We start from the raw sequence: 16785 nt of genomic DNA on the forward strand, positions 1-16785 counted from the left end.
TTCAAGAACCTTTAAAGAAATTCCAGTAAAAATTTAATCTTTTCAACAAGGATTTTGTTTTTCAAGTTACGTATAAAGATTCGTTCATGGATTTCTCGAAGTTTTTCTTCAGATAACCCTACAAGGATGGACACATTCATCCCTAAAGAATTCCTGCACAAATTTCCTCAGGGGGTCTTACAGAAATTCACCCAAGGCCTCCTGCGGAAATTCTTTTGAAGATTGTTTTTTTTTTCTATTTGTACCAAAGAATTTGGAATTCTTTGGGGCTTCCGTCATTGATTTCTTGAGAAATTATCTAGGCATTTCATAATTAGTTCTTCCAAAAATCCCTTTGCTTACAGATTTTTTTTCAGGAATCCTTTAAGTAATTACTCATAGTACTCCTAGTACTTGTAGTACTACTTCATAGTACTGTAGTAATCCTTCCAGAACATCATCAAATATACCTCCAAAATCAACCCAATGATTCTTTCCTAATACATCTTAGAATTCATCTAGGCGATTCTTAAAGATTTTTTTTAGAAATTTCTACAAAAAATCCTACAGACATTTCTACAAGAGTTTCTTCGGGAATACATTCAAATTTCTTTGGAAAATCTCCCAAGGATCCATTCGGGTATGGCTTCAAAAATCTCAAAAAATCATCAAATATATTTTCCATGAGGAACTACTGCAAGATTCCTTCTTGAAGAAATCTCTAAAATCATTCTTGGAGAAATTCCTAGAGGTCCATCTGAAGGATTTCTTGAAGAGTTTCATGATATAATCCTTGAATGGCTTTATGAACGGTTCCGAAATGGTATTTCTGAACGACTGCTTGAAGAAATTCTTACAAAAAAATCTCAAATTCCTGAAGGATTTCTTGATAATTGTTTGAAGAAATTCTTGAAGAAATGTCAGGAGGAGTTCCTGTGGCAATCATTGTAAGTATTCGTAAACCAATGCTTAGAAAGTTTTCTTAAGCAATCCCTGAAAAAAGTTCTGAAGTAAATCATAGAGGAATTTTTGTAGAAGTCTTTGAAGTAACTGCCTGATAAATCGAAAAATATATTCTTGCCCGAAGGAATTCCCGCAGAAACCCTTCAAGAACGTAACATGCGTTCAGTTCTTAATTTTGATAAATGGGGCCCCTGAATTTCAGCTCCTATCTTATGCTAAATCAACACCTATGTTTGGTTCTGTGGTTAGGATATCAGGGACATTTTCATAATGCTCATGAATTATACTTCCATATCGGTACTGAATATCGTAAAATTCAATTTTGATTTCGAACACATTTTTTATTGTATTTTGGGGCTCCTGCAGGTGCAAAGAGTAGTCATCAAATTAATATAAACAAAACTAACGAAACTACATGAATAAAATGTGTACATTTATAATTGTTATTAATAGAACATTAAAATAGTCATCTGTGTCCCCCATTCCAAAATCTCTTGATTATCACGAAGAGGCCCCTACATACCTATCAGCAGATCGGCAAGTATTTAACTTATACTTATATGTAGGAATCCTTCGCTAATCACAGAACTTTATTCAAACTGGGCCCCTGAATTCAGGGGGCCTCCAAATCAGGGAAGGTTTATAACACTAGACCTGCCCTGATTTGGAGGCCCCCTAGATTCGGGGGCCCGGTGCGGACCGCACCCTCCGCCCCCCCCCCCCTCTTGCTACGCCACTGCAAAGACCCACACGACGAAATAAGGACTACGATTGGAAACTTGGAACATGGAATTGCAAGTCACTAGGTTTCGCAGGATGTGACAGGATAATTTACGACGAACTACATCCCCGCAACTTCGACATCGTGACGTTTTAGGAACTTTGTTGGACTGGACAGAAAGTGTGGAAAAGCGGGCATCGAGCGGCTATCTTCTACTAAAGCTGTGGCACCACCAATGAACTGGGAACAGGATTTATAGTGTTGGGCAAGATGCGACAACGTGTGATCGGGTGGCAGCCGATCAACGCAAGTATGTGCATGTTGAGAGTTAAGGGCCGTTTCTTCAACTACAGCATCATCAACGTCCACTGCCCACACGAAGGGAGACCCGATGACGAGAAAGAAGCGTTCTACGCGCAGTTAGAGCAAACATACGATGGTTGCTCGCCGCGTGACGTGAAAATCGTTGTCAGCGACATGAACGCGCAGGTAGGAAGGGAGGAAATGTACAGACCGGTAATCGGGCGAAACAGCCTGCACGCCGTATCGAATGATAACGGTCAGCGATGCGTAAACTTTGCAGCCTCCCGTGGTATGGTTGTCCGAAGCACCTTCTTCCCCCGCAAAGATATCCACAAAGCCACAGCTGGAGATCACCCGACCATCAAACAGAATCTAATCGACGGTAAATTCTTCTCGGATATAACCAATGTCCGCACATACCGCAGTGCGAATTTAGATTCCGATCACTACTTAGTAGCGGCATGCGCTCAAAACTTTCGACAGTTATCACCACGCGTCGAAGTCGAACGCCGCGACTCAACATCGAGCAGCTGCGTAACGTAGAAGTGGCTCAAGACTACGCGCAGCAGTTAGCAGTGGTCCTACCAACTAGAGATGGGCAATCAGATCCGGACCCGTTGAAAAGATCCGAATTCGTGCAGTGAGTGAGCGAACCGTGGCTCTTTTCCAGAGAGAGCCGGATCACCCGCATCCGCATACCTCTGTACGAAAAACCCGAGAAAAGAAGCGTTCGCTCCTCTTTGCGTCGCTCTGGATTGCTTCCAGCTTATTCTCTCAGACACAGCATACGACACTCACTCTCTTGATGTGTTATGGCCAGTCTTGCGGATAGGTAATCGTGACCATCACGAGACAATCACTTGAACCGCTTGCTGGAGTCACCCTTCCCAAAGTGATACGAACCAGTTAGCATGTCATGCCTGGAATGACAAACATGTTGTGGGTTCCACCCTTCGCAGCTTTGCAGCGATAGCAGTTGCTGAGTATGCTTCAGGCGGGTTGCTAGAGAATCAATCTCTCTGAGCAACGATGCATAACGGGCGAAGTGAGAGCGTTTGCCGTAGCCAGGGCGAACTGCGTGGTGCGCTCAATGTGTGCGTTTAAACTGAGCTATGCAAAACGAATTGGATTTATGACGTAGTACCGTGCTTGTGATAATACACATGCATAGTTTTACATGCTGTTGCGCGTGCATCTGCTTGAGGCGACGGAGAGAGTCATGACACTCACATGAGCCGTATCCAAGTCAGGATGATTGTAGCAAAACAGGGGTGACCGGGTGACTATGATGGGATTCTGTCTTTTCTGGTGTTAGCGACTGTAGAGAGAGGGAATCAGAAACCGAAGAGACAGAGTGATACAAGTTTAGTGTTTATCAGCTTTTTTGTGACTTGTACGCTGATGATTCGGGACACTGGTTATGGCATTTCCGCATCCACATTACCCTCTCGCTGCGTGTTTGGGTCGTTCGGGTCAGGTCGCCCAGGACAGTCGGATCTGCGATCTTCCGATTAAGCATCGTGTGCGTTGTAAGCGGATCGCATGCGTCAATTCTTCGCCAGGGAAGAGAACGCGGTTGGAATACGACTGTTGTGGTGAGGATTCGGGGCCACCGTTGTTTAGCAGTGTTTGCTTGGCGTGAGGAAAAAGCACGTGTCGTAAAGTTATGACTGCTCAGTGCGGTTCGGTCATTCATGACTGAGCCGCAGATCCGTTCAGAAGATCCGGTTCACTAGAGCAATTGATCCGACTCGGTTCCGATCACTGAAGTGAGCCGTTTTGCCTACCTCTACTACCAACGGAAGAGCAGCTTCGCGCAGCTACACTTGAAGATGGCTGGAGGGATATCTGATCCGCCATAGGTAGTACCTCGGCTACAGCACAAGGCTTCGCGACTCCGAATCACAGAAACGACTGGTACGACGGCGAATGTGAACAGTTGAAAAACGAGAAGAATGCAGCATGGGCGAGAATGCTGCAACACCGCACGAGAGCGAATGAGGCACGTTACAAACAGGCGCGGAACAGGCAGAACTCAGTCTTCCGGATGAAGAAGCGCCAGCAGGAAGAACGAGATCGCGAAGCGATGGAAGAGTTGTACCGCACTAAGGACACACGAAAGTTGACGAAAAGTTTTCCCCGACTGGAGCGGGAATCGAACCCACACTCCGAGGCTTACGAGACACCTAAACGACTGACGCCGCTAACCGCTCGGCCACGTAGCCCACCGTAAGTAAGTAAGGTGGCGAACGATGAACCACGAGCTTGCTGCTTTCTACGATGAACCCAGCATCCAGAAATTAGCCAAAGCCGGAAGGTTACGGTGGGCAGAGCATGTTGCTAGAATGCCGGACATCAACTCAGCAAATTTGATGATCGCTATACTGTACCGATTGGCACAAGAAGGCGTGGAGCGCAGAGAGCGTGACCTGACGAGCGCTGGGCGTGTCCGACGTTGGAAATGGTTGACTCATTCTTAAGGTGAAACGGGATGCCGTGTTATTTTTCCTATCTTGCCTCTCTTTCTAACAATTTGCCTCGCGATTTTGAAGATGGTAATCTCGAGTTCTATTGCACTGAAGATGCTGAAAACCAATCAGCATATGCACTGCAAGTGAGCATACACAATGATAGGTTTTTGTTGAAAAATACAAAGTAGAATCTGAGATTACCATCTTAACAGCAACAGAGCAATGGCGGATATTTCCTCGACCGTCCCGTTCGCCCTTAACCCCATTAACTAGTTCAAAGGTAATACATATGTAGATGCTACCAACTGCTCAATCCGATGCGAAAACGCAAGCAGACACACTGAACAGTAAATATTTATCACCTTGCTGTGCAAACTAATGGTCTTAGACATGAAACGGGTTGACCGTATTTTGCTATTTACAATGGGCAAGCTAACAAACATGCAGAGGCACCGTTTTTCATACCTGGTATGTAGGTTTGTGTCAATTGGTTTATTTAGTCATCGTTTGCAAACATTTTGTACATTTCGCTTTGATCGATCGATCATCTTTGTTCCTACATCACCGCATACCTAGTCTCTATTTGAAGTCTCTCATCCGTCATCCAACAGTAAAAGTCAGTCCAGTTTGCGATGACGATCGATCACGGTACGCTGTTCACGTCCCAGCTACTACATGAAGTTTGCGCGTGATTAAACAGTGCACTGGCTGGTGGTTAATGGGCAATATATTGCTAATGGTGCGATGTACTGGAATGTGTGCCAGAAACCGCTTCGTATGCGCAGATCACTGCTTCTTGTCGTCCCATGATGTCAATTACCAAATTCTTTTAGACGTCCAAATTGAACGTTTATTGAATCGATTATTAGTTTCTGGGTGGTCTTGTTTGGCCATGTTGTTTGCTGATCGTTTGACCACCGACTATTTGTAGCAATTTGTATTGCACGCCTCATTTAACCTCGTGTAATGTTGATACGTGAAGCCCACGCAGATCAAACCTCAGCTAGTTGAGCTCGGGCAAAGCTACGTGAGAGCTGGGTTTTCTTTACTGTAGGTACAAAGTAATGCCGCACATCGGCGGCGTATTGAACCACTACCGAACTAGGAAAAACGACTCTGAAAACGGGTCCGGTTTGGAAGTGACCATAAATGGCTAATGTATCGGTATGGTATCGATATCAGTAGCAACAGTATGTGTGCAGTGCATTGGCGTGCGCAACTGCACTTTGCACAACGCAACGGTTGTGAGTTCAGAGAAAATGCAATAAACTGTATGTATGACTAACGTTTGACTTATACTGAAAATTCCAGTACAATAAAGCGTGTACGATTTTTTTTTATTTTTACAACATTTTTGAGGATTTTTTGCTGGTGTCTGTTCTCTGAGATGAAATCTAAACTTGAATGCAACCAATCCTATTATTTGCAACGTTTCTAGATAAACTGCCTGAATGAAAAAATCACACTGTGTTGTTGTAACAATACAATATTTTCTTTACCACAAATACCTACCTGCTTACAATAATCTACAAATTCAATCAGATCGAGCTTTAAATTACCTATAGTTTTTTCAATGCACAGTCCTTCTTGTCGTGGATTCAATTTAAGCTGCAAATATATGAACGTCTGATACATTTCTGGTTTGCCATACGATTCGTTGTTATTTATTTAAATGCATTCGCCATACATTTACTGTAAACACGAATCCGAGAATAAAAAAGTAAAACCAGGCAACATAATAACAACGTAAATCGTGGAAATCTGTTTGCCATTTCGACCCACATGCATGTATGCAGTGCATCCACTTGAATGCATTTGCAGCGGGGTTCGGTTGGACATCGATTGCAGCCTACAACAACGCGATGCAAAAGGTGCTCCGATCCGCTGAAGTCGATACTTTTGGGAAGCGGTGCGGTGCTTTCTTGCTGCGGCGACTGTTGCAGTTTGCCATAATGTGCTGATGCTGAACGTGGTGGTCTGATGGTGGTGGGCGTGCGTGGAGGAAAACTCTCCACCTTTGTCAACGATAATTCACCTACCAACCAACGAACGAACGCGCGTACCCAGCTCTGGGAAGCGATGACAAGAGTGGTGAAAACAAATAAGTCAAGGAAATGAATAAGTACCTACCCTGTGTATAGAGGTCTCTCGACAGTCTACAGCTAGCAACCGATCTCTGGGAACCGGCGATATGGGTTTTGTCGCGGAATGCGAGTATATGTAGGTACCTATAGGTTGGCCATAAAATGGAATCAGCAAGAAGGAGTTGAAAACTGTTTCCCGCCTAGGTTATAAGTGCATTCAGCTGTTTTGCATAAGTACGTAAGGGAGATGAGAGTGTGAGGGTTTACCAGCTGCAGCTGTAGATTAGAGTGGAACGCTGGGAAAAGATCTTTTCCACATGATCAATAAAGTTACTTGATTGTACAATTCACTATCGTACTGTTCATAGGCGCCAACTTTAGGGGGCATGCATGGTTTTACTTTGAAAGTTCCTCCAGGATTTCCCTTCAGAAATTCTTCAGGCATTTATTCTACAAAGTCTTTTGATTATTAGCTAGAAATTTCTAAATCTTATCACCTCCGAAAATTTATTTACAAAATCCTTCTGCATTTTTATTTGAAATGTCTTCGACAATTTTCAATTTTTTTTCAATTTGTTTTTGAGGAACCTTTGAGAATTCCTTCAATAATCTCCTTTGGAAATTCTTTGGAAATCCTATAACAATTGCTATAACTTTCATTCTAGTGCTCCAATCTTTATGGACATTTCTAATGTATACTGTCTAACTTGTGCACTTTCAGCACATACTATAAAACAATCCTTTTTTTATCACCCTCAAGCTATTCTGGAAATTTCGGAATAATTCTTGAAGAAATGGTCGGAGACATAGAAATTTCCATAAGAATAATCTAAAGTATTTCTTTAAAAAATGCCGAATGAAATTTCGTTACTTAAGTAAGCACAGGAGGAATCCCTAAAAGAATAACCGAAGGAGTTTCTTAGGAAGTTTCTAGAGGAATTCTTGATGAAAATATCAGTACAATTGTAAAACATTCTGTCTGAGGATTTTTTTAAGGATTTTCTGCAGCAGTCCTCAGAAATGCCTTCAGCAGTGAATAAGTCGGAAATTATAGAAATTACTATGTAAATTGCCGAAAGGATTTCTAAAGAAATTGTCGGCGGAATTTAAAAAAAAAATTGGGGCAATGGGGCACGTTCGGTGTAGTAGTAGATTTGTAGTAATGAGCTGAATTTTAGTATGGTGAGAAGGTCAATTCTCCGTTTCTGCAATGAAATGGTGCAAACAGCGTGGGTATTATGATTCCTTGCCTAATTTGATGCTGTTTGAGCAAAACTTTGGGTAACTAGGGCATTGTACCATTTGGGCAGGTGTACCTATTTTGGGCACTTGCCGCTATAACTAAGTCAATTTTAAACCGATTGATCTGAATTTTTCAAATTTCAAATCAACCGGTTTGAAATTGACTTAGTTATAGCGGCAAGTGCCCAAAATAGGTGCACCTGCCCAAATGGTACAAGACCCTATGTTGTTTATGTTGCAAGAAATGAAGAAAACAACGACACTGTAGTCCAAAGTTTTGCTCAAACAGCATCAAATTAGGCAAGGAATCATAATACCAACGCTTTTTGCACCATTTCATTGCAGAAACGGAGAATTGACCTTCACACTATACTAAAATTCAGCTCATTACTGCAAATCTAGTACTTCACCGAGCTGTCCTATTGTAATTGATATTACCAAAGGAATTTCAAAAAATATCTCGGAAGACTTCCTCTGGGGCTCCTTCAGAAATTTCTCAAGGAATTTCTCTAAGAATATGTCAAGAGATATCTACCGGAGTTCCTCTAAGATATCTACCGGACATCTTCCAGGGATTTATCCTATATTTTTCCACTATCATTTGAGGAATACCTCTGATTATTTGTTTAAGAATTTATCCAAAAATTTCTTAGGGAATTAGCTTCTTCAACGGTGGTGAGATAATTACATATTCTGAATCTGCACGCCAAACTGAATCGAAATCCATATTTTCATGAATTTTGGTGCCTGGAAACCTATTTAAAAAACAATTTGAAGTTTGCATGGGAGCGATTGGTTCACCCCGTTTGAATCTACCCTCGTCGAATTTTGTACTGGATGGAACTGTCAAGCAGTTGCCAAGCTGTCAGAAGGTGATTTCAAAAAATCTCTTTTAAATTGATTTTAGGTATCGAAATGCAGTTCCTAAAATCTGAAAAAATCATAAAAAAACTGAAATCAATATTTTTTTCAAAATTTAAAAACCTATTCCTTTAGCAATTTTTTTTAGCAAATCTCTTCGAAAACTCCGTAGGATCTCCTGTCCTCAGACAAAAACTCTAGGGATTGTAATGATTGTTTCTTTACGATTTTCTCCTGCAATTTCAATAAATTTTATTAAGAAACACCTCTATAATTTGCTTAAATAATTACATAAGATATTATTTCCGAAATATTTTAGAAATTTCATAGGAAATTCTTTCAGAAATGCATTATTCACGAGTTGATCTGGAATTTCCATTCTGTATTTCTCTGGCATTCCTTTGAAATCTTCTCTGGCAACTCTTCAAATTAAAAAAAAGACAATTCACACCGTCTTCAGCCAGAGGCTGCACAGTCTGAACACATTACTTACACTAGACAACGGACAACACAGAACACTCAGTGGCCCAGTGGTGAATTTTTCGTTTGACGAAAAGTTTCCACCGACTGGAGCGGGAGTCGAACCCACACTCCCTGGCTTACGATACGCCTAGACGACTGCCACCGCTAACCGCACGGCCACGAAGCCCACTGAATGGAATTTTTATGTAGGAACTCTTGATAAAACGATTCAGAAATTATTTATTCCTAAATCTCCAATAATAACATCTAAGGACTACGTTATAGAACTTCCTGAGACCTGAAGAGAGACTTCTTGAACAAATTACACTGCTCGACAAAATTTTACAAAGTTTGGTGTTATGGGATGAGAAAAAAATAACAGGGGCTTGGGACCCTAGAAGTGTCATAGTGAAAGAATTTTTGGAAAATATTGAACCGGGCCTTCACAGTTGAAAACCGAAGTTTGTATGGAGAACTTGGGGTGTTCAATTGATATGTGCATTAGAACGTGCCGTGCATATTTTTAGGCGTTTTCGGTATTTGGGTTAGTTGCGTTATTGTCTAACGCCTAAATATATGCACATCGCGTTCTAATGCACATATCAATTGAACACCCCAAGTTCTCCATACAAACTTCGGTTTTGAACTGTGAAGGCCCAATTGAATATTTTTCAAAAATTCTTTCACTATGACACTTCTAGGGTCCCAAACCCCTGTTATTTTTTGGTTGACCCTGCCCGCCTTCCGAGGACAAAGGGAGTGGCGAGGACCACTCGGGAAACTGGCTAAGCGCCAGCATGTTACCGTGATGGACTCTCCAGAGCGAGTCATCGATGTTCGTTTCCGCTAGGCTACGCAGCTAACCTTGAGGGTGCGATGTGCACTAGCCCCTCTCTGAAGCAATACCTTCTTGGTGGTTCCGGAGAGACGTAGGGTTTGGCGACCATAGGAATGGTTTAGTGGGTACGAGGAGAGAGTAGTCCTGGCTTTTACTTTTGTTGTAGAAGACGGTCTCAGCCCTACACTACACAGAAAGAAATCATGAAAAATAAACAACACGTAAATTGAAGATCAACTGAAATTTGCGACAGAAAAATGTAAATCGCCAACATTCAACGTCAGCCGAGCAGCCCGCTGCTGGTCAGACGGCTTGTTTACAGATTTTAAAGCATATTCGCTTTAAACTTATGTCGTTTTCGTTTTTGATTCAGTTCCAACCTGGGTTGGAACTGGAACAGATCACAGTTTCAACCCCAACCCGACTTCGGTTTCGCTTGTACTAAAGTTTGTTTGACGTTGTTTGTTTACACATTTTCCGCCGATCCAGTTCCAACCCAGGTTCAAAAACGAATTCGACATTACATGCATCTGCTATAAACCATGCCAGCCACTCTCCGGCGTCAGCTAAAGAACGGCTGCTCGCAGCTGTGGCGGTTTCCCCGTTGTCTCTCTCAGTACTCTTTGCAGCAGTCGGAGCATGTCGGGAATGCATGCATTATGGTAGAAGCAGTTTAACTTTGACTGTCTTCTGTTCAAGAAGCTGAGATAGCCAAGAGAGCTCGGGCGTGCTACTCACACTCCAAGGATCTGAGTTCAATTCTCGCTTGTATCTCAATTTTTTTTTATATTTTCTAACAGATCTGCAATGTAATTTTAAGATCGCACAAAAATTTCCATCATATATGACGGGGTCCTTTTGTTACATTCGATCCGTCTTAATTTTACAGATTTTTTTTCGAACTGTGTACCCTAACCTTCCTGTTGGGGTGTCTGTTGAGCAGATTATCCCCCTATGGTTTAGAAGGAATAAAACCCCTGTTATTTTTTTCCCATCCCATAACAAAATTTAGTGTTGAACGGTATTATCAGAGAACCTTTTGTAAAAATTACCTGAAAAATTCTTCAAGGAATTACACGAAGAATGAAGAAAAAACAAGAAATATTTCTGAAGGTATTCCTAACAAAATGCCGGAGAATTTTCTCAAATTAACTGCCGAAAGAATTTCTGAAGTAATTACATGAAGAATTTCCGAAGGGAAATGTCGGAGGTGATACTGTAGGTGAATTTCCTACAAAATTTACAGATTTTTCAAAAAAAAATCTTGAAAACAATTCAGAGGAATTGTTGGAGGAATCCCCGAATGATTTGCTGGAGGAACTTCATAAGAAATTGCAGAAATATTCAAAATAATTTACTTATAAGACTGACAGAGGGATTCCTGAAGAAATTAATGGTGGTAATCTTAATGGAATTGTAGGAGGTATTCCTAAAAAAAATGAATTCCCGGATAACTTACCTTATCGTTCAGGTTAAGGCCGTGGTGGCCTCAGCAAGCACGAAAGACCATCACCTTGCCGTAACCCTCTGCGAGATTCGAAGGGACTCGAGAGTGTCCCTGATACTTGAACTACTCCCTTCGAATCTCGCAGAGGGTTACGGCAAGGTGATGGCCTTTCGTGCTTGCTGTTCAACATTGCTTTGGAGGGTGTAATAAGAAGAGCGGGGATAAACACGAGTGGGTCGATTTTCACGAAGTCCGTTCAGCTGCTTGGTTTCGCCGATGATATTGATATTATTGCTCGCAAATTTGAGACGATGGCGGAAACGTACATCCGACTAAAGAGTGAAGCCATGCGAATCGGATTAGTCATTAATGTGTCGAAGACAAAGTACATGATGGCAAAGGGCTCCAGGGAGGAATCACCGCACCCGCCACCCCGAATTCATATCGACGGTGATGAAATCGAGGCGGTTGAAGAATTCGTGTACTTGGGCTCACTGGTGACCGCCGAAAACGACACCAGCAGAGAAATTCAGAGGCGCATTGTGGCAGGAAATCGTTCTTACTTTGGACTCCGCAGAACTCTACGATCGAAGAAAGTTCGCCGTAACACGAAGTTAACTATCTACAAAACACTGATTAGACCGGTAGTCCTCTATGGGCACGAAACACGGACCCTACTTGCTGAGGACCAACACGCCCTTGGAGTTTTCGAACGGAAGGTGTTGCGTACCATCTACGGTGGAGTGCAGATGGAAGACGGGTCTTGGAGAAGGCGAATGAACCACGAGCTGCATCAGCTGCTGAGAGAACCAAAACCAACCATCGTCCACACCGCAAAAATCGGGAGGCCACGGTGGGCGGGCCACGTCAACAGGATGTCGGATAGCAACCCGACTAAAATGGTTCTCGAGAGTCATCCGACCGGTACAAGGAGACGTGATGTGCAACGAGCTAGGTGGGTCGATCAAGTGGAGGACGATCTGCGGACCCTACGCAGAGTGCGTAACTGGAGACAAACAGCCATGGACCGAGTGGAATGGAGACGGCTACTATGTACATCAGAGGCCACCCCGGCCTTAGCCTGATCGGTAAGGTAAGTATATTCAAGTTTCGAATTATGTGCTCAATCGAAGTGTTTAGGTTTGGGAAATTTCAACAACATCACTTAGTGTACTCATCCGCTTTTCTTGGAAAATAGATCAATAAATTGAGTATCATTTTTCACATGACCAGCACGATACCATCAGCTCGAATAAAAATTTCTCTTCCCAGTTTAGAAAAAAATATTCGCTCAGCTGTTCTTAATCATAATCACCTTCACCCGCTGCTACAAATGGGCAAACGATACTACTCACACATTCGGAGGTGTTTTTGCTCCCCCACTTGAAGACATTCCATGTGGGCCAGGGAACCCGCCCCGCGAAGAAAAAGAACCGCAGTCTACCAGCACTCAGCAGCAGCGAACTGATGTTTATTTATTTTCCATAATTTATTGTTTGATTTTGTTTGGATAATTAATTTATACGGGTTGCGTTGCTTCGGTGGGGCGGTTGGAGTGAGGGAAGCGACGAGGGGTGATTTTTCTCGCTCCAGGAGAAACATCATCACCGCCGCCCGGCCCGGTGTGCGTCGAAGGAAAAGCCGCGAGATGAGGAAAAAATGCACGAAGCAAAGAAATAGCACACATTTCGAAGCAGCAGAAATATTCATTGGTTGTCCGGGAACGAATGCCGGATCCGAAGGGGAACCATAAATTAGCCATGAAATAAATTACAACATGCATACGATGTTTTTCGTGGATGTGAGCGCGCGCACATAGCGTGTGGGGATTGCGCTGCTGCTGTGCCGCTGAAAACTAACGCGGATCCCTAAGTTATGGGTTCTCGGCCGATGGATGCGTAGAAACGTGATGACCGCACGTTCCGATCCGGAGCTGCGTAGTATCTTTATTTGGTAGGAAAGTTTTGCGGTCAATTGATCACCCCCATCCATTTGGTTGGTGTTTGCCGGGTATGGTTTGGTTATGCAGGTATTGGTTTCCTATTTATCTACGCACCGAGAAATTAATCACTCAATTAGACAGGAAAAATAAACTATTTCCTTCCCCGTCGCGGTGGAAATGGAAGCCACTCGCTGTATGAACTCAGCTTTGGAGCGGCATGCACTAATTGGGCGTCTGCTAGAAGCCGAAGGAATCGGTGAAAATTAATAACATGGCACAGTGGAATCCAGATAATTGATTCCAAACAAGCTTTGCCTCTGGTTGATAGTAGGACGAACCATATGGTGTTTGTGAAATTTATTTAAAAACGACGTGCTGATGCCGCTGGTGAGTTTACTAAAAATATTTCACAAAATCAAAAAATGCATAAATAAGATGCTTTTTACAATGATGTTGTCCAACACAACAGTTTTGATTATTCAAATGCATTATTTTTAATTATGCTAAACGTCTTCAATCGCTTGTGTTGTTTAATTACTTCCATTGTTGATATTACAGTGGCTTTTGTTACGTTTCTCTGATGAGCTTCTTCATCTAGGGGAACTAAGGGCATAACGCTCCGCGGGGGCAAAACGCGTTCAGGCGATTTCATCATATTGTTGATGATTTCGTAAGACACAAGCAAACTAGATCTTAAATTGAACAGGTGAAGCCCGAGAATGACTAACACACAGTGTTCAATCTGAGACGAGACTCGCGAAGAAGAAAAAAAGCAACGTCAAGTGCAGCCCAACTGAGCTGTCAGTTATAGCCCGTTTGATTACGTTACCTAAAACGAGTAAAGTATAGCTATCCGAGATAAATTCTGAAGCCAAAATTCACTCCGAGCAGCATTTTCTTCTAATCAGCCTTTGTCAATCGAGTAATTAGGATATGATCCCGCATATTCAAGCGGCAAATTCTTCCAAAATAGTTTCAAACGAGTTTAAACACCGGGTGTCCAAAATATATACTGAAGAGGGTCCAAAATATATTGGGGTGTCCAAAACAGTGAAAACTGATGCTTCAAAAATCAGTTATTTTCATCAAATTTTCAGCTAGAAATGACCTTGTGGGTATTTTTAACGGACAGTAGAGACTTTTACGAACATACTAACATCATCATTATGTGTAAATACCCTCTGAATCTGTTTGATTTTGAATTAAATTTGAGCAATGTCCTCTAGGGGTCCAAAATTCAACCGTTACCCTACTGATCAAATACAGTATGTGTAGCTCCTCCTGGCTCATAGCGTCTTCCGCCCGAGTACCTTCTGCCATTCAGCTCCAGCGTCCTCGATCAGCCAGCACCCTCTGCCTCTTGGTTCCGCGCGCTGGTTGTATGGAATCAACCCATTAACTACCACGCGTCTCCTACTCCTTCATTTGGTGCTGGGCAAGAGAGTTGGATGGAGTCTCATGGTATTTCACAACATGTCAAAGCGGGGAATGCCAGCGGGCGTTTTGCCGTTTTGCAGTTTTTCCGGCACCTAAAAAACACTGTTTTGAATTGTTTATTTGAATGGGAAGTTTTGAGGGCACGCGGGCCAAACGTTGAAGTCTCTTAGGTAACGGAGTAAAGTACTCTACAAGGCAAAATAGACCATTAAAAACAGTATAATTTTAGGTTGTGTGGAGCGGACCTGGTGTGGTGGTTAGAACACTTGACTATCACGCCGAGGACCTGGGATCGAATCCCACTCCCGACATACTCACAAAATGTGGGTTCTTCTTTCGGAAGGGAAGTAAAACGTGGGTCCCGAGATGAACTAGCCTAGGGTTAAAAATCTTGTTAATACAGACAAAAAAAAAATTAGGTTTATTACAACATTTGCTTAGACGGGGCGTTATGACCTTCTTTCCCCTAATCACAAATAATCTCATATACAACTCGTTAATCCCACCTTTTTCGTCTTCTCCTTACAGGTTCATGCTTCATCGGCAACCAATCCGATCGCGCTCTGCTCGGATTCGTCGTGGTCCCCCTGCTAACCTATTGGGTCATCGGCTCGGGCTATCTCTTCACGGCGTACCTCCGAAAGCGGTCATCTTCCGCGCTTCTGGTCAACAGCCTCCCCGTCCACATCAACGGAATGGGAAAATTCCTGTTCATCTATTCCGTTCCGAGCTTCCTGCTGCTGGTCATCATATTCTACGAGTTTGCCTATCGGGAGAATTGGCTCAGTGTGCCCCATCCATCGCTGGAACCGGTCACGTCGATGAAGGCCCCCATTTGGCCGTTCATCCTGCGAGCGGTGATAGAACTGCTGGTCGGAGTTTTGGCCTCCGCGTGGGCTGTGGGTCCTCGAATAGCCGGTCTGTGCCGGAGTAAGATCAACAACCAGGTCTACAAGCAACCGCAGCCAAAGTTCAACACCTCGCCGTACTCGGCGGCGTCCTACCAGACGGTGGTCTGTCCCCAGAACTCGTTGGTGTCCGTTCCGATAGGGAAGCTGCCGCCACGGCACGCGAGAAAGTATCCCTCGCATTCGCACATTAACCGAAAACCGCGCGCCTACAAGGCGTCTTCGCAAACGATGAGCCTCACCGGCAACGAAACGGTCCTGTGAGAGTAAGGTTGTAAATTAGCACATAGCTTGGGGACGAAGCAGGGAATAAAGTGTCCGCGACAATGAGACAACGACCGCAACCAAGTGGTCAATTACTGGTGCACCATGTTACGTGTCAGCGGCGCTGGAAAAAATGTGATATTAATTTTAAAATGAAGTTTAAATTATTTTATTTGGATTTTTATGTGTATAGTTGTGTAAAAGATAGCCTGAAAATTGGCTCCTCGTAGGTAGGATGTTGTAGGATACGTAAATGATGCGCGATATATCGAGACGGGTCGTTCCGAAGTTGGTACTTAAGAAAAGATTTAATTATATGTTGTTAGCGAAACTTGTTGTGTTGGCCGCCGTGAGGTTTGAGTCGGGGTTGAGTACCAGGGACGGTAAATGTCGTGCAAGGCAAGGAGGTTCACCGATATCACAGGGAAGATATTTGTCAAGGTGATGGTCATACATGGACTGTATATTTTTAATATACCGTCTTTTTTGAACAGCAACAGTTCATTTTTTTATATAGAGTAGCGAACCACTTGGGCAGCGGCCGGTATTTTTGGCACTCTTCGCTATAACTCAGTCAATTCCAAACCAATTGACTTGAAATTTTGTACATGGTAAGATACTATACGTATCTCATCGCGTTCCAAAAATTGTGTCAATTGGTTCAGAATTGGTTGAGTTATAGCAGAAAAGTGCCCAAAATAGGACCCCTGCCGAGATGGTTCCACTTCCCTAATCGACTGAATAGCTAATATGATTTATTTTATCTTTGTTTAAACCAAGGTTGTCATTCTGACCACCAATTCAAGGACACATTAGTTAGTTTTCCCATTCTGATTTTCTTGCTCGTATTGCCTTTAGCATAT

At 43.0% G+C, this 16785-nt stretch overlaps 1 protein-coding gene across 5 annotated transcripts in view; it reads left to right on the top strand.

Annotated features, from left to right (window-relative positions):
* Positions 1-16419, top strand: part of LOC109420001 (frizzled-4) — a 158644-nt gene extending 142225 nt beyond the window's left edge. For all 5 annotated transcript variants that reach the window (XM_062851130.1, XM_029855295.2, XM_062851131.1 and 2 more), the window contains one exon: positions 15279-16419. In XM_062851130.1, coding sequence (XP_062707114.1) covers positions 15279-15922 — 644 coding nt within the window. In that variant the 3' untranslated portion in view covers positions 15923-16419. The remainder of the gene's footprint in view (positions 1-15278) is intronic.
* Positions 16420-16785: the final 366 nt, after the last annotated feature.

The sequence above is a fragment of the Aedes albopictus genome, chromosome 2 (genome assembly GCF_035046485.1).
Source record: "Aedes albopictus strain Foshan chromosome 2, AalbF5, whole genome shotgun sequence".
Classification (NCBI taxonomy): Eukaryota; Metazoa; Arthropoda; class Insecta; order Diptera; family Culicidae; genus Aedes; species Aedes albopictus.